The sequence below is a fragment of the Dermochelys coriacea genome, chromosome 4, assembly GCF_009764565.3.
Source record: "Dermochelys coriacea isolate rDerCor1 chromosome 4, rDerCor1.pri.v4, whole genome shotgun sequence".
In the NCBI taxonomy this organism is placed as follows: Eukaryota; Metazoa; Chordata; order Testudines; family Dermochelyidae; genus Dermochelys; species Dermochelys coriacea.
The window spans coordinates 121037281-121058687 of record NC_050071.1 but is presented as its reverse complement, the minus strand read 5'-3'; the positions used below and the strand labels follow the sequence as shown (position 1 = coordinate 121058687).

At 41.0% G+C, this 21407-nt stretch overlaps 1 protein-coding gene and 1 long non-coding RNA gene across 6 annotated transcripts in view; one reads left to right on the top strand and one right to left on the bottom strand.

Moving 5' to 3' along the window:
* The window catches only part of TBC1D14 (TBC1 domain family member 14), a 119968-nt gene that overhangs the window by 22366 nt on the left and 76195 nt on the right, over positions 1-21407 (bottom strand). For all 5 annotated transcript variants that reach the window (XM_038400295.2, XM_043512487.1, XM_043512485.1 and 2 more), the window contains 6 exons: positions 15372-15454; positions 10018-10135; positions 6939-7045; positions 5849-5929; positions 3347-3441; positions 830-901 (listed from right to left, as the gene is read on the bottom strand). In XM_038400295.2, coding sequence (XP_038256223.1) covers positions 830-901; positions 3347-3441; positions 5849-5929; positions 6939-7045; positions 10018-10135; positions 15372-15454 — 556 coding nt within the window. The remainder of the gene's footprint in view (positions 1-829; positions 902-3346; positions 3442-5848; positions 5930-6938; positions 7046-10017; positions 10136-15371; positions 15455-21407) is intronic.
* LOC122459707 lies at positions 2436-20986 on the top strand. Its single transcript, XR_006280557.1, has 3 exons — positions 2436-2462; positions 6030-6032; positions 20803-20986. It is a non-coding gene; the product is annotated as an uncharacterized LOC122459707 (long non-coding RNA).

Here is a 21407-nt window from a genome sequence, read left to right as displayed (position 1 = left end):
GCCCGAGTTATGAAGATGCAGATCTTTAGAACAGTGGGTGTACATACTGTCCTCCACAAACAGAGGACCATGAACTCTATCATATATATATCTGCCCTTCTCCCGTTCCTCAGGAACCAGATCAACTAAAAAAATCACAGAAACGACTATTGAAACATCATAAATATACTAACTGTCAAAAGAGGAAAAGGAAATTCTGGTTTGGGGTATTATCACCTGCTCCACTCCCACCCTGCCAAAAATAACTGATCCAGAGCCAGACTAAATAACTTTATGTCTACACCTGGCCATGGAAAAACAACTGAATGAAGCAGTTGCGGCCATATAGTCCTTTCATAACCTGTACTCCGACTGTTGAGTGGTGTGAGGGAGCTTACGCAGTCCCAATGGGTACTGCTTTACAGAATGTTCCAGAAGCTTTGCAGTGCCGGGGCGCACATCCCAGAAGTGTGAACACAGAGGCCATCTTGAAGAAGAGATACAATTTTAACAAGCTGTCACCTCAATAAGACTGCAGTGAAATACAGTATGTTGTTCAGAAGAGTGACTTAACCAGATGGCTTATATTTCAATTTTCATTCAGCACATATGTGCGCCCTAGATTTTGTAAAAGTCTTATCTCTACTTCATTAAAACATTCAAATCTAGCAGTGTAACAGCAAAACATAACAGTGCACATATTCCTTGACACAGCATTTTGTATAAAATATACCATAAAATAACCAAAAATGTACAGCAAAACCAAAAATCCTCACAAAATCATTTTAGAACAGCCTAGCAAGTGAACAGAAACACCACTTACATAATTGCAACATATAACTTCACTTACATAGCCAACATCGGGTCTGTAACATGTATAGGCTCCTAAAATACTGTGCAACGTGTCATGATAAGGACCACCCTATAATGAAAAATAAAAAATGAATCATAAAACTTCTGTAAATATCCACAATGAGAGAGGATCCAAAGCTGTGTAGAGGCTTTAGTGTACGACTCGGGCTCAGGCTCTGGGGCTGCTTCATTCCTGTGTAGACTTCTGGGCACGCAAGATCCTAGAGCCTGGGTTCCAGCCTGAGCCCAGAAGTCTACACAGCAATGAAACAGCCCTGCAGCCCAAGCCCCGTGAGCCTGAGTCAGCTGGCATGGGACAGCTGTGGGTTTTTCTTTGCTGCATAGACATACCCTTAGACACATAGGCTAATAATTTTAATAAAAGATGTGCCCAAATCCCCAGCGGTTCTCAAACTGAGGGTCAGGACCCTAAAGTGAGTCGCTACCCCCATTTTAATGGGGTCACCAGGGCTGGCTTTAGACTGGCTGGGACCCAGGGCCAAAGCTGCAATCCGAGCTCCACCACCCTGGGCTCAGGCTTCAGCTTCATCCTTTGGTGGGGGCGGGGGCTCAGGTTACAGGACCCCTGCCCAGGGTGGTGGGGCTTGGATTTTGTTCTCCCCGCCCAGAGGGGGCTCAGGCAGGCGCAGGCTCAGGCTTCAGTTCCCCCTCTTGGGATCATGTAGTAATTTTTATTGTCAGAAGGGGGTCACAATGCGATGAAGTTTGAGAACCCTGCCCTAGACTTCTTTGAAAAAAATCTTAAACTCTTTCAACTTTTATGGGGAATGCATCACTATAATGTGACTAAGGGGGAAGGATAGCTCAGGGGTTTGAGCATTGGCCCGCTAAACCCAGGGTTGTGAGTTCAATCCGTGAGGGGGCCATTTAGGGATCTGGGGCAAAAATTGGGGATTGGTCCTGCTTTGAGCAAGGGGGTTGGACTAGATGACCTCCTGAGGTCCCTTCCAACCCTGATATTCTATGAAACATCTCCCCATGCCTATTTATTCCAAACACATACAGTTTGTCCAACAGGTTAATGACCAAAGTGCAGAAGGACACAAGCATTAGAAATTCACTACGGCTTTATGCATTGTCACATATTAGTACCAAGGAAGCTGAACACTAATCAAGTTGGTTTAGCTCTATCTATTAGACTAGCAGTAGGGTTGAGCCATGAAGAAAGGGAAGAACAATCGCAGCATATTAAGGAGGATTCCCATAAAAGCTATGTTAATTTCAAGTCCTGAGAAGCCTTACATGTTGCCATACATTACACTGAGCAGTCTTAGGCTCTGCTGAAATCTTTTATACTTGTCATTCAGGAATACCAGACATGAATTTTACCACAAACTACTCATATATATTAATCACATAAATACCAAAATGCAAGTTTGTACTAAAAACTTCTACATTTAGAACACAAAATAAACCTACAGTAACTCCTCGCTTAACATTGTAGTTATGTTCCTGAAAAATGACTTTAAGCGAATATTTCCCCTTAGGAATTAGTGTAAATGGGGAAGGGGGGAGGTAGGTTCTAGGGAAATTTTTTTCACCAGACAAAAAAAAGACTGTGTGCGCGCGTGCACTCCAAGTTTAAAAAAAAAAAAAAAAATTTAATACTGGTACACAACGATGATGATTGTGCAGCTTGGTTGAGGTGTTGAAGTCAGAGGGTGGGATATTTCCCAGGGAATGCCCTACTGCTAAATGATGAACCAGCAATCAGCTGAGCCCTCAAGGGTTAACCCATTGTTGTTAATGTAGCCTCACACTCTACAAGGCAGCACAAATGGAAGGAGGGGAGGCAGCACAGCAGACAGAAACACACACCGTGTGTGAGTGTGAGCGTGAGTGTGAGAGAGAGAGAGCGCGCGCGCTGCACAAGGCCCCTTTAAGTACGCTGACCCCACCCTAAGTTTACTGTCTTTTTAAGTAGATCAGCAAGTTGAGACAGAAGCTGCTGCCAGGAAGCTCCCTCAGTCCTGAACCCTGTTGTGTACCCCCGCTCTATGGAAGATGGGGTAAATGGGGTGCAGGAGCTGGGGAGGGGGACACCCTGACATTAGTGCCCCCCTCCCCCCCACACAGCAAGTAGGAGGCTCCAAGGCAGAGGGCAGGAGCAACACATGGCATTCAAGGGAGGGACAGCTGAACTGCTGGCAACTGATAGCCTGCTGGGCACCTGCTGCACAGAGAACTTAGGGGACCGGGGAGCTGCCGGTCCACCCTGGTTCCAAGCCCCCACCAGCTAGCTCCAATGGGCTGCTCTTCCTGCAAGCAGTGGACAAAGTAGGCGGTTGCCAAACGACGTTAGAAGGGAGCATTGCACAACTTTAAACGAGCATGTTCCCTAATTGATCAGCAATGTAAACAATGAAACAACGTTAACCGAGATGACTTTAAGTGAGGAGTTACTGTATTTCAGTGCAGACTTTTCAAAAATTTGTTTTTACTACTTAAGTGTACACTGAAAAATATTGTGTGATTAAAAATTAAAATCGCTTACTTGCTGGAAAATACAGAGATTGGGAAATGTTCTAGAAATATCCAGTTTTATTAATTCCAGACTTGCTTCCCTGTCTGCTGCAGAAAATCCAGCATCTGCAGAAATCAAAATACAATTACTATGTTTAATATCTTTTAATACACACACACACACACACAGGCTTGAAGCCGTCCCACAGTGCAGGTTATTCCTGAATAAGTCTGAACGCAGTGATATCAGAGAGAAGAAGGTACTACTGCTAAGTCAGGAGGCATATACAAACCCGTGTACCATACCCTAGGATGCCGAGGGCCTGCAGAGCAAGTAACCACTCTGAAAAGGTTGTTTTTGCATAAGGGTAACTGAAATATAGAGGCTGACAACTTCTGCCCCACACCTCTAACTTCTAGCTAAAGGTTTTTTGGAAGGCACCTATGTAAATTTTCTGCAAAAGACATTACTCTGTGTTTGAGACATGGGATCACTTTAGTTAATTTGGTATTTTGCACATTTAATTTGGCTTTGCATTTACATTTACAGATGATGCAGAATTGTAATATTCCCCCAGCAACTTCTTAAATGAATTTTAAGCAAAGAAAACAGGCACCTACAACATGAACTCTTCCCCTCATAGTGTCCAAACATTCCTATCTATTCATGTTTTGTCTGTCCTGCTGAGAATCATCATCAACTCTACCTGCTTGGGTTTTTGAAGAGAAGGCAAGATACAAGTTGTTGCTACCTAGCACTTACTCTGAACACATGTTGATATAAACTCTGGACAATGAATAGTCAAAGCTAAAAAAAAAACCCAACAACTATATTAGATACCATCCCTGTATCCTAAATAAGATGTTTTAGTAGAACAGCACTTCCTTGGGAAATGTCCTTGTATAATGCACTCATAGTTCTGCTCAACATCACTCCTTAGAGAGGTCATCCTAGCAGATTAAAGTATCTTATTTCAAGCACCCAGATTTTTTTTCCTCATCTCTTCTCTCCACACCCAAAAAATCTCAACAAGCTGAGTCTGTGACAACAGGCTTGCAGCTCTCTCATGGGAACTCAATGTTACACTGAGCTATTAAGAAAGGAATCTGCTACTACTAAAGTTTCAAAGAATTTAGATCCCCTGAATTAGAGAAAGAGCATCATCAAGGATCTACAACCCATCCTGAAGGACGACCCATCACTCTCACAGATCTTGGGAGACAGGCCAGTCCTTGCTTACAGACAGCCCCCCAACCTGAAGCAAATACTCACCAGCAACCACGCACCACACAACAGAACCACTAACCCAGGAACCTATCCTTGCAACAAAGCCCGTTGCCAACTGTGTCTACAGATCTATTCAGGGGACACCATCATAGGGCCTAATCACATCAGCCACACTATCAGAGGCTCGTTCACCTGCATATCTACCAAAGTGATATATGCCATCATGTGCCAGCAATGCCCCTCTGTCATGTACATTGGTCAAACTGGACAGTCTCTACATAAAAGAATAAATGGACACAAATCAGACATCAAGAATTATAACATTCAAAAACCAGTTGGAGAACACTTCAATCTCTCTGGTCACTCGATCACAGACCTAAGAGTGGCTATCCTTCAACAAAAAAGCTTCAAAAACAGACTCCAACGAGAGACTGCTGAATTGGAATAAATTTGCAAACTGGATACAATTAATTTAGGCTTGAATAGAGACTGGGAGTGGATGAGTCATTACATAGAGTAAAACTATTTCCCCATGTTATTTCTCCCCCCACCCCACCCCCCACTGTTCCTCAGAAGTTCTTGTTAACTGCTGGAAATGGCTCACCTTGATTATCACCGCAAAAGGTTTCCTCCTTCCCCCTCTCCTTCCTGCTGGTAATAGCTCATCTTAAAGTGATCACTCTCCTTACAGTGTGTATAATAAAACCCATTGTTTCATGTTCTCTGTATGTGTATATAAATCTCCCCTCTGTATTTTCCACCGAACGCATCCGGTGAAGTGAGCTGTAGCTCACGAAAGCTTATGCTCAAATAAATTTGTTAGTCTCGAAGGTGACACAAGTACTCCTTTTCTTTTTTGCGAATACAGACTAACACGGCTGCTACTCTGAAACATCTTAAGGTATTACAACATAAACAACAAAACTAAAATATTTATATAAACCATTCATCCAAAAAATCTTTAAGCTATTGGTAAAGGAAAGTTTTGCAAAAAAACTTATATAAAATTTTTAAAATTATATATATAACTGAATTTAAAGATACGTTAAAGAGGAAAATAATGCAGTAAACTACTGCATGCAAGAGATTAACACTTCATTTTTTACCTTCCTGCAGAAATGTTTTTAATACCCCTTTACCAACCACATATCCCACACCTACTCTGAAGTTTCTTCTAGCTTTTTAAACTATATTATTTTAGTTTAACATTTAGGAATGATTTTAAAACCACCACCTCTTCATTTTGTAATGAAGAGGAAGTTATTACAAAATACGGAATAATATTTTGCCAAATAAAACATATACCTTCACATTCTCCTTCAGAGACTCCTGTGCTAAGTGATCGCCACCTCTCTTTGGCACGAGCCAAGCAAATATCATAGAGTTCTGAAAAACAAGTACTTTTTAAAATTCATCTTCAATTACTGATTACGTCAGCATGCTAACAACCCCTGCCCCCCAATAATAACAAAACAAACAAACAAAGTAAGTATCTGTAAAGTAAAAAACGAATTGAATTTTAGGTAAGTTAGGGTGCTGGAAGATTTGTTTTATCAGGATATAATTTAGATGCAGTGAGCAGAAGTAATTGTCTGGGTGGAACAGATTATATAAATATTTCTTAGCATTTGTTTGGGTAACATACCTCTGGCATTCAAAATTCCACCCAGAACTGTGACAACTAGCACACACACTCTTCCATTTCTATCCTATAGCAATTTCTGAGGTACACTGAACAGCCACAGAAAAAGCATATGCAGTAGAAGGAAACCACAAGAGTATAGGCAAATCCAGAGCATTTCCCTTTTGTTGTCATTTTGGAATTAAAAATAAAAGGACTGAAAAAATAACATAGTACAAAATCAAGGAAACAGACTAATGTATTACTGATATCATCAGTAATGAACATGTGGGAAAGAGAACTAATTCCACAGCAGGTTTTGTTTCCAAGTTAGTCTCTCCTTCACTCACAAACCAAGTGTCTCACTTTAGAATAAAACCAGTATATGCACACGCACAGTCACTACATAATTAACAGTAATTATATGAAATATCTTATTTTCTATTGACTGAAATGGGGTTGTTAACTCTGAACATCTTTACTTGTCAAAGCAATGTGCAGCAATATTCCAGAACTATAACTCGGACTGAGCAGTGGAAAAAAAAAATTCCTAGACACCCCTAAAATTAAACACCCCATACAGAATAAGAAGAAGACCATATGCAGTGTGGAGCAAAAACACATGGTATCCTTAAATGAAAGCAAAGTACAACTGACTATGACTTCATCATTCCCCCAAATTCTAAACACATTCTAACTAAATGGAAGTCTCTCTGCTAAAGTGTGATTTAGCTGAGTGTCTCAAAATGCAGACAAAATACATGTCAGTCTCACCATGGGTGATATTTAACTCGTTGCCGATTGCCAAGCTCCAGACTTTGCCTCTCACGCTTGGAGGAATACCTTGCCACCACAATTCTCGAACTTTACGGGAGCAGCACCTGTTTAAAATAAAATGCGTTCCACTGAACTATAGGTAGTAGAAGGTGGTGTTACTGCATTGGAGGATTCAGGCCCAGGTGTACGTCAGCTTGCTATGGGCCCCTTGAGAAATCAAAAAGGAACTGGTGCAGCACTCATTCATGCTTTTGTACTATCTAGACTTTGAACTTTGTTTTAACATTACCTTCTTCCTCAAACTGAAGGTTTTTGATTGGAACCCTGCAACCAAGACTGCTAGATATCTGCCACTCTGTATGGGCCAACGTGAGAGAGACAGAGAGAAAGTGCGCAAGCGGGGAGAGTGGAGGGAGGATTAGGAAAAGGGAAAGAAATAAAAGAAAGGAGGTCCCTGACTTTCCATTGCATGAACTAGAGACGAGAGAAACCCAGGTCTGAGTATAAAATATATTTCCATTCCAGTGATAAAAGATTATCTTCTCCCCCATTCAAAACCTTGCCCATGAGATGAAAATTTTCCAACCGTTAAGCTGTGCATATTCTCCAGGAGCAGAAAGCACGGTAGACGGCTGCAGCACGTGAAGTAGCAAATTTGGAGATGGAGACAGCAAGAGTCAAAAACATTTCAATGAAACAGTTCTAAACCATATTAAATTGATGGCCAATAATTCTAAGGCTGCTGTAAGGAAGACTGGGGAAGCATTCAACCACAAGTGGCAAGTGTGTCTAAGGGGAAGGCAAAGCCATGGAAACATATCCACCTAACATACTGCTGTATTGACCACTGAATCAAGTGGGTTTATTTTGATCACAATATTCTATTTTTCACATTTCTAAGGATCAGTAAATTGACAAGAAAGGCACTAACCGAAAGTCTATGTTATGCTTTTGTATAAACTAGAAATGGTAAGCTTTCAAGGGGCTTGTTTGTGAGATTGACTGCTTTCTTTTACAAATATCAGTCAAGAGTTTTAGGGACAACTAATAAAGTAAAATTAGGACTCTTTCAACTATTAAAATAGAGATTTAAATTTTTAATTGGTTTTTAATTTCTTCTTTCTGTTCTCTAGAAATTCCTTCATCAAGTACTCAACACATTCCAATACACAGCTGGCCAGGATGTTTTTAATCTTTTATTTACTAACTTAGGGTATGGTCATGCAAAGTTTACTTGAGGGAGAATTCTGCACCACGGTGCACATGCAGAATTCATGTCCCCCGCAGATTTTTTTTTTCCTTTGCAGAAAATACTGCTGGAGAGGTGCTACAGTTATGCATTTTGCCCACCAAGGGCTACTGTGACACCAGAGCAGCTAGCTCACTGGCAATAGCAGCCAGCAGCGTTTCTCACAGCACCCTGCCCACTGGGCCAGGTTAGGAGGCATGGGGGGGGGGGAAAAGAGACAGAATCAGGCACATGTGGGTGGTCACAGACCACGATTCAGAAAGCTAGGGGAGGGGACAGAGGAAGATGTGCCTGACTGATTGGAAGAGGCTAGGGGGTCAGCCAGGGTCTGCATGGGGAAGGCTCCCCAACTCACTAACAATCCCTCCCTTCCCCTTCCTCCCCTGCCTTCTCCTCCGTTCCTCCACCCTGTTCCATATTTCTCCCACCCACACCCAACAACCCTCCAAGTTCACACCCAGGCGCTTTCCCCAGAAACTACTTCCTTCTCCCTCAGCTCCTCCATTACCCCTGACTTCCCAAGCCTTTGCACTGTTTCTAAGGGATGTGGGAAATAAGTTTCTGTATTCTCGTTTAAATGAATTATTATTCAAAACTCTGTATTAATATGCCTAATAAGGAATCTATTTGTCAAAAAAACATGTCCTGAATCTTTTTTGTCCTCTGTATTGTTACAGACATACTCACTGACAGGCATTTTGAAATAAATTACCAAAATTTTAATTTTAAAATAATTTTAAAATATTGTGTATAGAATTTTTAATTTTTTTTGCCACAGAATTCCCCCTGGAGTAAAAGTTCCATTCAGGAATCACTGTCAAAGTCAAATAAGCAGAAATGAAACAAATAAAACCCTTAAAAACCGTGAACAGCTAAATGTAGCTGTTACAGTAGGCAACATATTGATGTTTTTAGGCATGCTAACTGCCTGCACTATGTCTTTTAAAAAGTGTTAGCTGTGAAAAGAGGGGCTTGGGTTTTTTGTTTTTTTGTTTTGTTTTTTAAACTGACGGTTTTCCCTATTTCTTTTTTTCAACCACTTGGTTTGGCATACATGGTGTAGCCCACTGTAAATCAAGAGGCTTAGTAACATCATACTTGTGCTTAAATCTAAAGACACATCTGGAAGTACATAAACCAAGCAGTCATGGAGAATCAAATCCTGACAAATAGATGGCTCTAAGTGTTATTTTTTCTAGTAGCTTTCTAACAGAGGTCCCCAGTCACCAACCACTCCCTGATCTTAGATTATTTTTGAACATCACTGCTGTATACCATATGCTGAAAAGATTAGAAGAAATGGACAGAAATTAAACTCCCACACTAAGAATTAAAACAAGATTCAGAAACTCACTACTTTTCATTAACAGCCGTTACAGAGAAGTGGTCATTGTGATGAAGCACATCTCTGAAACATGGGTTTTATTCCACATGCAAGGGAGACCATAAATTAACATGCTCAAACCAATCTAAATTATATGGCTGTATAGTCAAGGACTCTTCATTGTTTTTGTAGTCAGGAAACAGATGGCTACATGGCTCTATGTAATAACTATGTGTATAATATACTATGTTCAGTTTGATTGTCTAATTTCTGAAACTCTATTAAAGGTAATAAGGAAACTGAATTAACAAAATTCCATCATCTTTGGCAGCACCACCTGAATGCCTTCCTTAAACAGGCCAATTCCTTTTGCAAGTCACCTTTAACTGCTATACACACTAGCTTCTGGCACTGCTGAAATAAAGTAATCTTGACCAATCCTTGAATTTATCAGGATATAGAAAGTTACCATTAAGCACAATGTAAAACATAGTGTGTCTTACATAGTTTCCCAGTTGGGCAAGATTTCATTGTTCCAAATTAAAACTGCATTCCCAATGCTTTCTTCCAGTCTACATCGTTCTTCCAGTAGTTTCTTTCTCCTCTGGGCTTCTTTAAGCTCTGAAAAAAGAAAATTACAAAGTCAATAAAGTTAATATAAAAGGTAAGAGCCATTAAGGGCTTCACGGCCATAAAAATTCAACCTATTATATGCCTTAAATCACATTCACCTGCTCAAGCAATGCTAAAGAACATCCTAGACACACTACAATTTTCTATATGCCATCAGTAATCAGCAATGTCAAAGGTGAACACAACTGAACTACACACCAGGATGATCTTGGATGGACTAGATGAAACATGAGAGAATTTATGGGATATGGAGTCTTTCACTCTCAGTGACCAGTTCAAATCTAACCAAGTTGGGTAGCAACTAAAAGCTATCATCTGGTAGCCTCTATGGATCAAACTGATGAACTCAATCTATATCCTGGTAGACGGTTATTCAGATCACACACCAGAGAAACCCACCTTTCCTGGCAATATCAGAGGCAAGGACTGTACAGGTAAGAATATTTGATTATTCTTTCATTCCTACAGGTGGTCCTCCAAGAATATAATTTAGGCCTATTGCTAGGGGAGCGCACAAATCTTTCCATTGCTGCATCCTATCCTAAACTTATTCCATGGTTAAGTAGAGACTGTCAGTCTGTAAGACTGCCACTCTAGCATCTTTGAGGAGCACTAAAATTTACTTCACTTACGAAAATCAAGACCTAGTGCTCTTGTTCATGTAACACTTTCCACATACGGTAATACACATTTTTCCAGATGCATCCTGATCCTTCATTTTTTATGCACACAAAACTATTATTGGATTGAAACTTTTAATAGACTAAAGTGCTTGGGGAATAGGCTCCATCTTTCCTTTATATAAACATAACAAAAGGACACAATTGCTACATGGGAAACAATTGGGGATTGTCCTTTGTGAAACTGATACACAACCTTGAGTAGTTCAAAGTTTTTTTTGTTTGGTTAAGTACAGCGGGAGCTCTGCCTGAGTAGGAACCTCAGGACAGTATTTACTGTCTTGCAATGTTCATTTTGCAATAATTTTGTGAGCCTATCTATACTCATATTATACTTTCCTATTAAACAGGAAAATAGTAAGTTTTTATCTTCCCCCAATATCATTGTTTCTTACTATGACTGTCAAGCGATAAAAAAAATTAATCGTGATTAATTGTGCAATAAAAAATTAATCTTAATTGTGCTGTTAAATAATAGAAAACCATTTATTTAAATATTTTTGGATGTTTCTACAATTTCAAATATTGATTTTAATACAAAGTGTACAGTGCTCAGGTTACATTTTTTATTTCAAATATTTGCATTGTAAAAACCAATAGTATTTTTCAATTCACCTAATACAAGTACTGTAGTGCAATCTCTATCATGAAAGTTGATCTTACAAATGTAGAATTACATACCAAAAAATAACTGCGTTCAATAACAAAACAACATTAAACTTTAGAGTCTAGACAGTCCACTCAGTCCTACTTCTTGTACAGCCAATTGCGCAAACAAGTTTGTTTACATTTGCAGGAGATAACACTGCCCACTTCTTGTTTACAATTTCACCTGAGAGTGAGAATGGGCATTCACATAGCACTGTTATAGCTGGCGTCGCAAGATATTTACATGCCAGATGCGCAAAAGATTCATATGTCCCTTCAAGCTTCAACCACCATTCCAGAGGACATGCGTCCACGCTGATGACTGGTTCTGCTAGAGAATGATCCAAAGCAATGTGGACCGATGTATGTTCATTTTCGTCATCTGAGTCAGATGCCACCAGCAGAAGTTTGATTTTCTTTTTTTGGTGATTTGGGTTCTGTAGTTTCCGCATTGGAGTGCTACTCTTTTAAGACTTCTGAAAGCATGCTCCACACTTCGTCCCTCTCAGATTTTGGAAGACACTTCAGATACTTAAATATTGAGTCGAGTACTGTAGCTATCTTTAGAAATTTCACATTCGTACCTTCTTTACATTTTGTCAAATCTGCAATGAAAGTTGTCTTAAAATGAATAATATGTGCTGGGTCATCATCCGAGACTGCTATAACATGAAATATATGGCAGAATGTGGGTAAGACAGCAGGAAACATTCAATTCTCCCCAAATGTGTTTAGTCATAAATTTAACGAATGCATTTTTTTTTTTTTTAAATGAGCGTAGGCAGGATGGAAGCACGTCCTCTGGAATGGTGGCAGAAGCATGAAGAGGCATACAAACGTTTAGCAGATCTGGCATATAAATACCTTGCAATGTCAGCTGCAAAAGTGCCATGTGAACACCTGTTCTCACTTTCAGGTGACATTGTAAATAAAAATTGCACAGCATTATCTCCCGTAAATGTAAACAAACACTTTTCTTAGTGATTGGCTGAACAAGAAGTAGGACTGAGTAGACTTGTAGGCTCAAAGTTTTATATTGTTTTTGAATGCAGTTATGTATCAAAAAAACAAACAAAAATCTACATTTGTATGTTGCACTTCCATGATAGAGATTTCACTGCAGTACTTGTATGAGGTCAATTGAAAAATACTATTTCTTTTATCATTTTTACAATGAAAATATTTGTAATAAAAATAATATAAAGTGAGCACTGCACACTTGGTATTCTGTGTTGTAATTGAAATATATTTGAAAATGTAGAAAAACACCCCAAAATATTTAATACATGTCAATTAGTATTCTATTGTTCAACAGTGCTATTAAAACTGCAATTAATTGCGATTAAATTTTTTTTAGTTAATCGCATGAGTTAACCGTGATTAATTGACAGCCCTATTTCTTACACATTGTACTATTTCAGGTGTCACAGAACAGATGTGACTGATGGATAGTAAGTCACTTTAAAGAACAATGTATTACTCCTGAGGGAATTCTGCACCACTGTACACATGCAGAATTGATGACTCCCCATAGATACCCTTCCGCCCCACAGAAAACGTTTGCCAGGAAGGTGCTGTAGTTACACATTTCACCCACCAGGGGTGGATCTGATGCCAGAAGAGAGGGCAGCCAGTTCAGCCAACAACAGAGAGGGAGGAGGAAGAGGCTGCATTCCTCACAGCACCCTACCTGCAGGGCCAAATGAGGAGGCCTAGGATATGGGGAGGGATGAACAGAATGGGTCAGACTGGGGTGGAGGCACAAGAGGTAGTGGGGTGACAGCATTGAGTCAGGGGCTGAATGGGAGGGGGTGTGTAGGGCCACCAGGGGTGGGGGAGTGCAAGGACACATGTGGACAGGGATGGCTGAGTTGGGGTGCAGGGCCACACAGGGACAGGACAGATGTGCCTGACTGAATGAGGGAGACTAGGGGTCAGCCAGGGTCTACATGGGGGAGGCTCCCCAACAATCCCTTCCCCCACCATTAAAAAAAAAAAAAAAAAACAAAAACCCCTGTTCCACACTTCTCCCACCCACACCTGACAACCCTCCAAGTTCACACCCAGGCTCTTTCCCAGAAACTACTTCCTTCTCCCTCAGATCCTCCATTACCCCTGACTCCCCAAGCCTTTACAGTGCTTCTAAGGGATGTAGGAAATAAGTTTCTGTATTGTCGTTTAAATGGATTATTCAAAGTTCTGTATGAATATACCTATTAAGGAATCTATGTGTCAAAAAATATTTCTTGAATCTTTTTTGTCATCGGCATTGTTACAGACATTCTTGCTGACCGGTATTTTGAAATAAAATTTCCAAAATAATTGAAAGTGGCATGACTGTATTGTGTTTTTTGACAAATAAAATATGCAGAATTTTGTAGAATTTTAGAATATTGTGTGAAGAATTTTTAATATTTGGTAAAGAACCCCCCCCCCAAAGTAATATATTATCAGGGCTGCAGAGAAGAAACGGAGTTGGAATAGCTGTATAGAGAAATGAAGGTGAGCCTCAATCTTTAGCTGGAGATGAACATGCATTTCTTTGGCCCTTTACACAGTGTAGGAGTGCTTGTCCAATAAGCATAACCTGGATGGCGTACTGGTGCTCAAGGGGCAAGAACTGCCTACAGTACAAGCAGAGAGAGGAGAGAGGCAGCACTCCCTGGGATTGGTGCCTGTGAAATGGATATAGTGATATGGTGCTGCATGATCGGCACTGACACAAAAGGGAAGATTACATTTACTACTAGGCAAAAGACACTCAAAACCCCTACAGTAAACACTTTCAGTAGAGGATTCAGAGCAGGCACTAAGCCGATCCTTGGTTCACATAACTACATTGGGTCCTAGGCATGCTGTCCAGCAGGCTGGACATTATCTCCAAGGACTCTGACATGAACAAATACTCAGAAGACCCAGTCTCAGGCTACCCTTTGTTACCATATTCTGTCTGCTTCCCTGCGCTGGGAAATGGTGATGGGCAGTCAGACCTAGAGTCTGCATGGCAGGGTGAATCTACTATTGGCAGTGCCAGCTCCACCTGGAGTTCACAGCACAGCTGGGGAGAGGCTGAGGCATTTCCACTATTAAACAACTGCAGATAAGGAAAATCACTAGCAGAGCCTGGGGCACATATACCCATGTCAGTGAAGAGGACAGAGATTGCAATACAAACTCAAAAAAATGCAGTGTTTTTGTAAAGATTCCCCTCAGAGTATTTAAGCCATGGGATGTTCTTTTTGACATGTACTGACAAAGAACCCTGTGCTCATCCAATAAGATCCCATTTAAAATATCCCACCTGAGGGTTGCATTTCAATAGTTCAGTATTAGAAAGCAATTAAATACATTGGTCAATGATTTTTCAGTGGGTTTGTGGAATCATGGGATTAGTAATTGTCACAAAACTTTAGCTCTTCTCTAGAGGATTTTAGTTTCTTTTTTGATAAATAGACCATCTGAGGAAAGGTGTCTGGATTCTTCTAGACTGAGGGGCTGCAAAGGCACCACAACTGGCTGGTGGATAATTCCCCCAGCTCAGCAGAGGCTATATACAGCTACCCTTGCAGCCACTGGCCTAATGGTAATCTCCACCGCCATTTGGAGATGCTGTACTATGGAACAGGCCACTGGCAGTCCAGTTAAGGCTGCTGTAAATTAGAGCAGCTTATATGCTACTTTAATTTATGTCATATGCTCATCAGCCCACAAACAGACCTAGAACCTGAGAAGCGCAAGGATGATTTAAAACGACCTTTGCCAGTTTTCCTGGATTGGGCTTTCTATAAGGGGCAGCACTAAATCTATTCATCATATTAAAGGGCAGCTATTGAGGCAAATATATTTTTAGGTTTAACATCCCGTTACATTTTCTGATGTAAGAGTAAATCCATCACCTCTTTTTTTTGCTTGCACCACCATTTCTTCGTACTGTTGTCTATGTTTCTGTGCTTCTTCTGCTGGTTTTGCAGGGAGATTCCTAGGTTAAAAAAATGTAATATTTTAGATTGGCAAGCACAACTTTAAAATCTCTGGGCAAAGTAAGGAGGAAACATAATACTGCTACTTGTCAGTTTTTGGGGGAGACTTTTCCACAAATGACAACAAAAGATAAGGAAAGAACACTGACAGCATACAATCATTCTTCTACACAGAAAAAATGCTAAGTAATTTCCTTTTGTTTTGTAATTTGAGCACTTGTTTCAATGAACACACTGAATAATTTTCGTAAGCCAATAGAATATTCTGATGCTTATCCGGTTTACATGTTTAAGGCTGCTATACTGAATCAGAGTATTTTCTACAGCTACTTGTCAAGGATGCAAAATTTTCATTCTACCCACCTTGTTCCTTCCTGTCACACATCCTCATTACACAGACTCCACCCACTTCTTTACCTGTGCAGTCGCATTTCCGAATTCCAGCTCTCTCCCTCTGCTCTCAGAGATCTTCCTCCCTATTTCAAAACTGTCCCTAACTCCTCTCCTCACTGTGGCAAGAGTCCTCTGTTCCACACCACTACTAGCTAATCACTGAACCCTAGGCCAACAATTTGGTCTTCGTCTATATACTAAAAGCCTGAATTATATTCTCACCACACAAAAGCATATCATCATACAAAGATCTTTATTAATTTAAGAGTTAATGCTGCTGAAGTAATTAACTTAACCATTATTCAAAATATACAACTACAGCATTATCCAAGTATTAAGTCAGGAAGTGACTAATACATTTGTATGTATTCTATTATCCTTTACAGTTTATACAGTTAGTTAACACTGACATGTGACAGTATTACCTCACTCATCTTGTCTCTCTAAAGGAATGTGTAAGATGAATTAAACAACTCTTACACAGAAGACAGCTATCTACTCTCAACATACACAACAACATAGGTATGTTTGAACATCTAAGTCATTAATTCCATCATTATTATATTTGTGATGTATAAACTAAAAGCATTCATAAGTATGTGTCTTGTGGCTAAGAATTAAGGTTGTTATAGGAATAGGTAAAATGAGTTTTCATGCAACTATGTATCTTTAACCACATATATGAAACTACAAAGGTAATAGGTTATTCTACATAAGTCACTTCCTGTCTTCTTAATGCCTTGGTTTCTTACAGGTAATGTTGTAGTCTGTAAGTTGCATAACGGTTGAAAGGGAAAACAGGGAAGATAAGGAGTACACAGGGTTCAGTGAATCGCCAAATAATCCCATTTACATTTTTTGGGTGAGGATCTTCTCACTTAACCTATGCCTCAGGTATTAGCCATACAACACGTGCCATGATTAAGGTTTGTGCCTTCTGAGGGTGTTAAAAGAAGAGGGAACCGAAGAAAACATTAACAGCAAGTTTACATTTAAGAGTTTCTCTTCAACTTCCCCACTCCCTGAAGTAGGCCCTTGGAAGGGGAATACAGATGACCCCAGGCTGTGCTCTTTGAGGAAGAGGAAGAAAGGATGTATGGTGTACTGTCAGGGGAAACAACAGCAACACAGCAGAACGCCTAGGTGACTACCAGTACTGGAATATCAATTTTTTGCTTATTGCCAAAAGCACCTGTAAGGCCTTTGTAGGAACTTAGCATAACTAAGGCAAAGTTAGGAGGAAGGGGGGCAGCAATCACAAGGAGTAGCCTAACTCTGTGCCCTTCCTGTTACGCTGGGGTAAGCATCTGAAAAAAACAGAAAAAGTCTCTCTATATTTGACTTCTGGTGTGTGTGTGTGTGTGTGTGTGTGTCAGGACTCACGAGACTGCAGACTGCAAAAAAACCACATCTGTATAAACTAACGGCTTTAAAATGCTTGCTTAATCGTTTTTCTTTGATAGACATGTTGATGTAATTGTAGCAGTTACTGACATAAAGGGGGTAGACAAGTCTGAGGAATTTGACTATCTGAATATGGCCTGGAATCCCCAGTGACAGGCAGATAGCTGACCACTTGAACCTTGTCATTTGACCATTTGAGACCACTCCAGACCATAGGTAACTATTGTTTCAGGATGCCTATAACTTATTGTATTTGTAGGTGCTTGAGACTAAATGAAGCAGAAGCTTTGAGTGAAGGCATTCCTGTGAGAGTGCAGGAGACCAATAAGTACAGGCTTTAAGTGAAAGCACTTGACTTGGTGTGATTTATGCCAATCATCTAGCAGATAGAGGTGCTGGGTCTCCATTGATTTATTTCTTAATACCGCCTTGCAGAGAGTAAAATTATGAAGAATTCTGGGTTTAGGGAACTCCAGGTAACAGTACCATAATGAGGAGGATCGCTGAACCAAAGGAGATGTCCACAGACAAAGCTTGGACCAGAGCATAATTCCTGGTGAAGGTGCATATCGATCCTCAAGTACCTGTTCTGTACATTTCCAAAAGGTGATTCCCTGTATGGAGGCTGCTGAAGCCACTGGGGCTCTCATAGAATGGGCCCTGACAACCTGAGGGGAAGGGGCTTTCATATGATCGTAGCAAAGGATGATGCAAGAGAAAAGCCTTTCAGAGAGTCTTTGGGGGAAAAAATACTTTCCCCTTCATTTTTTCAGCAATAGCCACAAACACCCTTGGGGACTTCTGAAAAGGTGCTGTTCTGTGCAGGTAGAAGGCTGGAGCCCTACTGTTGTACCATGGGTACTGTGTTACATAATTATGTTTTGGCTATATACATTGTATATTTCATAGTAAGAATTAAGGTATTAGAATAAATGAGTAGGATAGTGGATACTAGTATTAGCCATTTTCTTTTCATGGCTTGTAAGTAACAGACAGGATTTTGTCTGGGTCTATGTTAATTAGATTAGAGGAATTTCGGAGGCCCAGGCCCCAATATGGGAAAGGATAGTTATAACATTTACTAAGGTCTAATTTATGATGCCTTTCTTGTTGAATATAAAACACTGCTATTTGTTACCTTTTGAAGGTCTCTGCAAAGAACTGTTTGCATACATTCCTCATTCACACATCAGGGAAAGATAAGGTGTGAAGGCCATTTTTGAAGCCAGATGGCCAAGGGAGGAGGAGTAAAGAGACTGAAGACGCCAGAGAACCATCAACATGCATCCATGGTTGAGGAGGGGCAGATTGACGACCCTGAGGTGAAGGCTGGCAAATTTAATACACAAGATAACTGATTAAATCAAAACCAGACAGGATGACCCTCCCGGAGGTGTTTTGGACCATCAAAAGATAACACCCACTGAGGAGTAACCGGTCATAAACTGATACAGAAAATCCATAGGAGAAAAAGGACTATAAAAACAGGGTGTTTTGCCATGGGGCTTTGGGTTTGTCTTGCCAACAACTCCAGGAGCATCAGATCACAACCAACAGAGCCCGGTTCCCCTCTGCGACCAATCTGGCTGGCCACTAGATTGATCCAGACTCTGGACTGGTAACTATAAATATTGACTGGCGGGACTGTGAGAGCGTGTGACTGACCAAAAAGCATATGCTAACTGCTGTATTCTCAATAAATGCGGCGTGTTGCCTTTTCCCCTACAAAAAGATCTCGTGTGCTTTGTATAAGCATAATACTATGCATGACCAAGGAATGGAGTCTTGTCTCCTCCATGTTGTGGCGAAACTTATCATAAAACCCCCTAGAAGGTGAACAGTCTGGATAAAGTGGAACTCAGAAGGCCACTTCAGGTATGAACTCTGATATGTAGCTGCGAAGAAATCTTGTCCTTATATACAGTTTTTCCACAAGGCAGGTCCACCACAAGGGCCCCCAAGCTCTCCAACCCTTCTAGCAAAGGCAACTGCTGTCAACAAGGCAACTTTCAAAGAAAGGTACAAGAGGGGAATAGAAGGCCAAAGGTTCGAACGGCGGCCTCATGAGACCAGAGAAGACAAGGTTCAGATTCAGACTAGGACGGGTTTCACAGCTGGAGGGGGTCCTTATGATAACCCTTCAGTAACTTTGTATTAGTAGGATGATTAAAGCTGGTGTAGCCCTCCACCTGATTAGCAAGGAAGTAAAGTTATGGCAGGAAAATCATACACCAGTGGTTCTCACCACTGCACCAGGAAGGCATCCCCTCTGGAGCTGAGGCCTTGGATGCCTGGGGAGTAGTAAACCAGACACTCTGTTATGCTGTGTTGAGAGATCCCAAAACATGATCACCGCCACACGCCACCATTGCTGGAAGATGTGCTGTGCTATTGATGGGTGGCATTACCATACCATGTGTAAATACCTGATGAGGCTGTCTGCCAGGGAATTCATCACCTCTGGGATATGTACTTCTGAGAGTATGATTCTGTGCCTGATGCACAAATTCCAGAGGTGGACTACTTTATTTTATTTTACTTTGTGCGGGGGGGGGGGGAGGGAAAGAAGGGAGAAGAATCTTGCTCTTCCCTTCTTGTTTATATAATAGATGGGTGATTGTCTGAATGCGTATGGACTGAATGATATGTACAAAGCCTGCAAGCCATTTCTAAACTGCTCAAAGCTTGAACAGGTTGATATGTAGTCTGGATTCCTGTGGGGACCAGGAGCCTTGGGCTGTCTGGTCATCGACATGTACTCTGCATCCTAGCAAGGAGGTATCCATGATGAGTGTCTTTGTAAGTGCTGCAGGAAGAAAGAGGGTCCACACACATACTTCATGGTGATTTTCCCCATCAAAATGAGCAATGTCAGCTTGAGGAAGACACTTAGTCCACAGAGACCCTGTTTGGGACACAGGTTGTTGATAACCAGATTTGAAGGCACTTTAGGTGCAGTCATGCAAATGGAGTGACACAGGTACACAGAGCCATGTGGCCTAAAAGGATGAGGCAGAATCGGGCTGAAGAGTGAATGCTTAGGTGAAGCTGGTTGATGAAATCCCTCATGATGAGGAATCGGTTGTGCAGTAAATAGGCCCTTCTTGTGACCAAATTCCATTCCAATTAATTCTGTGGTGTGTGTGCGCGTGTCAACATGAACTTGTCTAATGAGTCCTAATAAACGCAATAGTTGGGAGTGCAGTGATAGTTGTTGCTTGTACTTATTGGCATAACTGATCCATGAGCAGCCAATCACCCAGGAAATATCAGTCTTCCTTGTCTACAAAGATACGTGGCCACCACTACAAGAACTTTCTTAAACACCTTTGGGGCCATCAAGAAGCTGAAGAGGAGCACCTTGCATTGAAAGTGCTCTTGGCCCACTGTGAAGAGCAGAAAACTTCTGATAGCAGGAAGAATACCCAAATGAAAATACAGGTGAGTCGCATCATGCACACATTTAACTTGTGTGAATTCAACTATTCACGCTCGGAGGAAAAACAAAAAAAAACCAAAAACCAAAAACCAACAAGATACCTGTAAATAGTGCGGGTGATTCCACCCACCATTACACTCAATGAGCATATGCCCTGGAGTGAGCGTGAGATGGGAGACGTGAATCTGCTGTTCCCTCAGTCGGTCTCAGTTCCAGCGTGCCTCTCATTGTGTGAGCATCTTGCCGCGCTGAGTGTGTTTCTACTGTTTACAGATGCATATTTTTTGTACAACATGGCCCCAAATGCAAGCCAACTACTTAATCTGGTGTTCAACTGAAGAAACAGCGATCTGTTCCAACGCTGGAGGAAAAACCAGCTGTGTTGGACTTACTGAGAGACGGTATGTCAATCTCCAACGTGGCACGTAAATATGGCCGCAATGAATCTAGCATCCGTGCCATCAAGATTTGAGAGAGAGGAATTCATCAAACCATGGCATCAAGTGCTCCAATAACTGCTAAGGTGACGAGCCAGGTGTGTGATAAGACTTTAGTGAAGACTGAAAAGGCAAACTTATGGCTGGAAGAAATGAACCGTAAACGTGTGCCTATCGATGGCAACACGTTTCGAGAAAAGGCTCTTAGCCTCTACGTGCTCTTCAAACCTCCTGCCGAAGAGGGACAGCCTTCTGATGAGACTGAATTCAAAGCCAGCC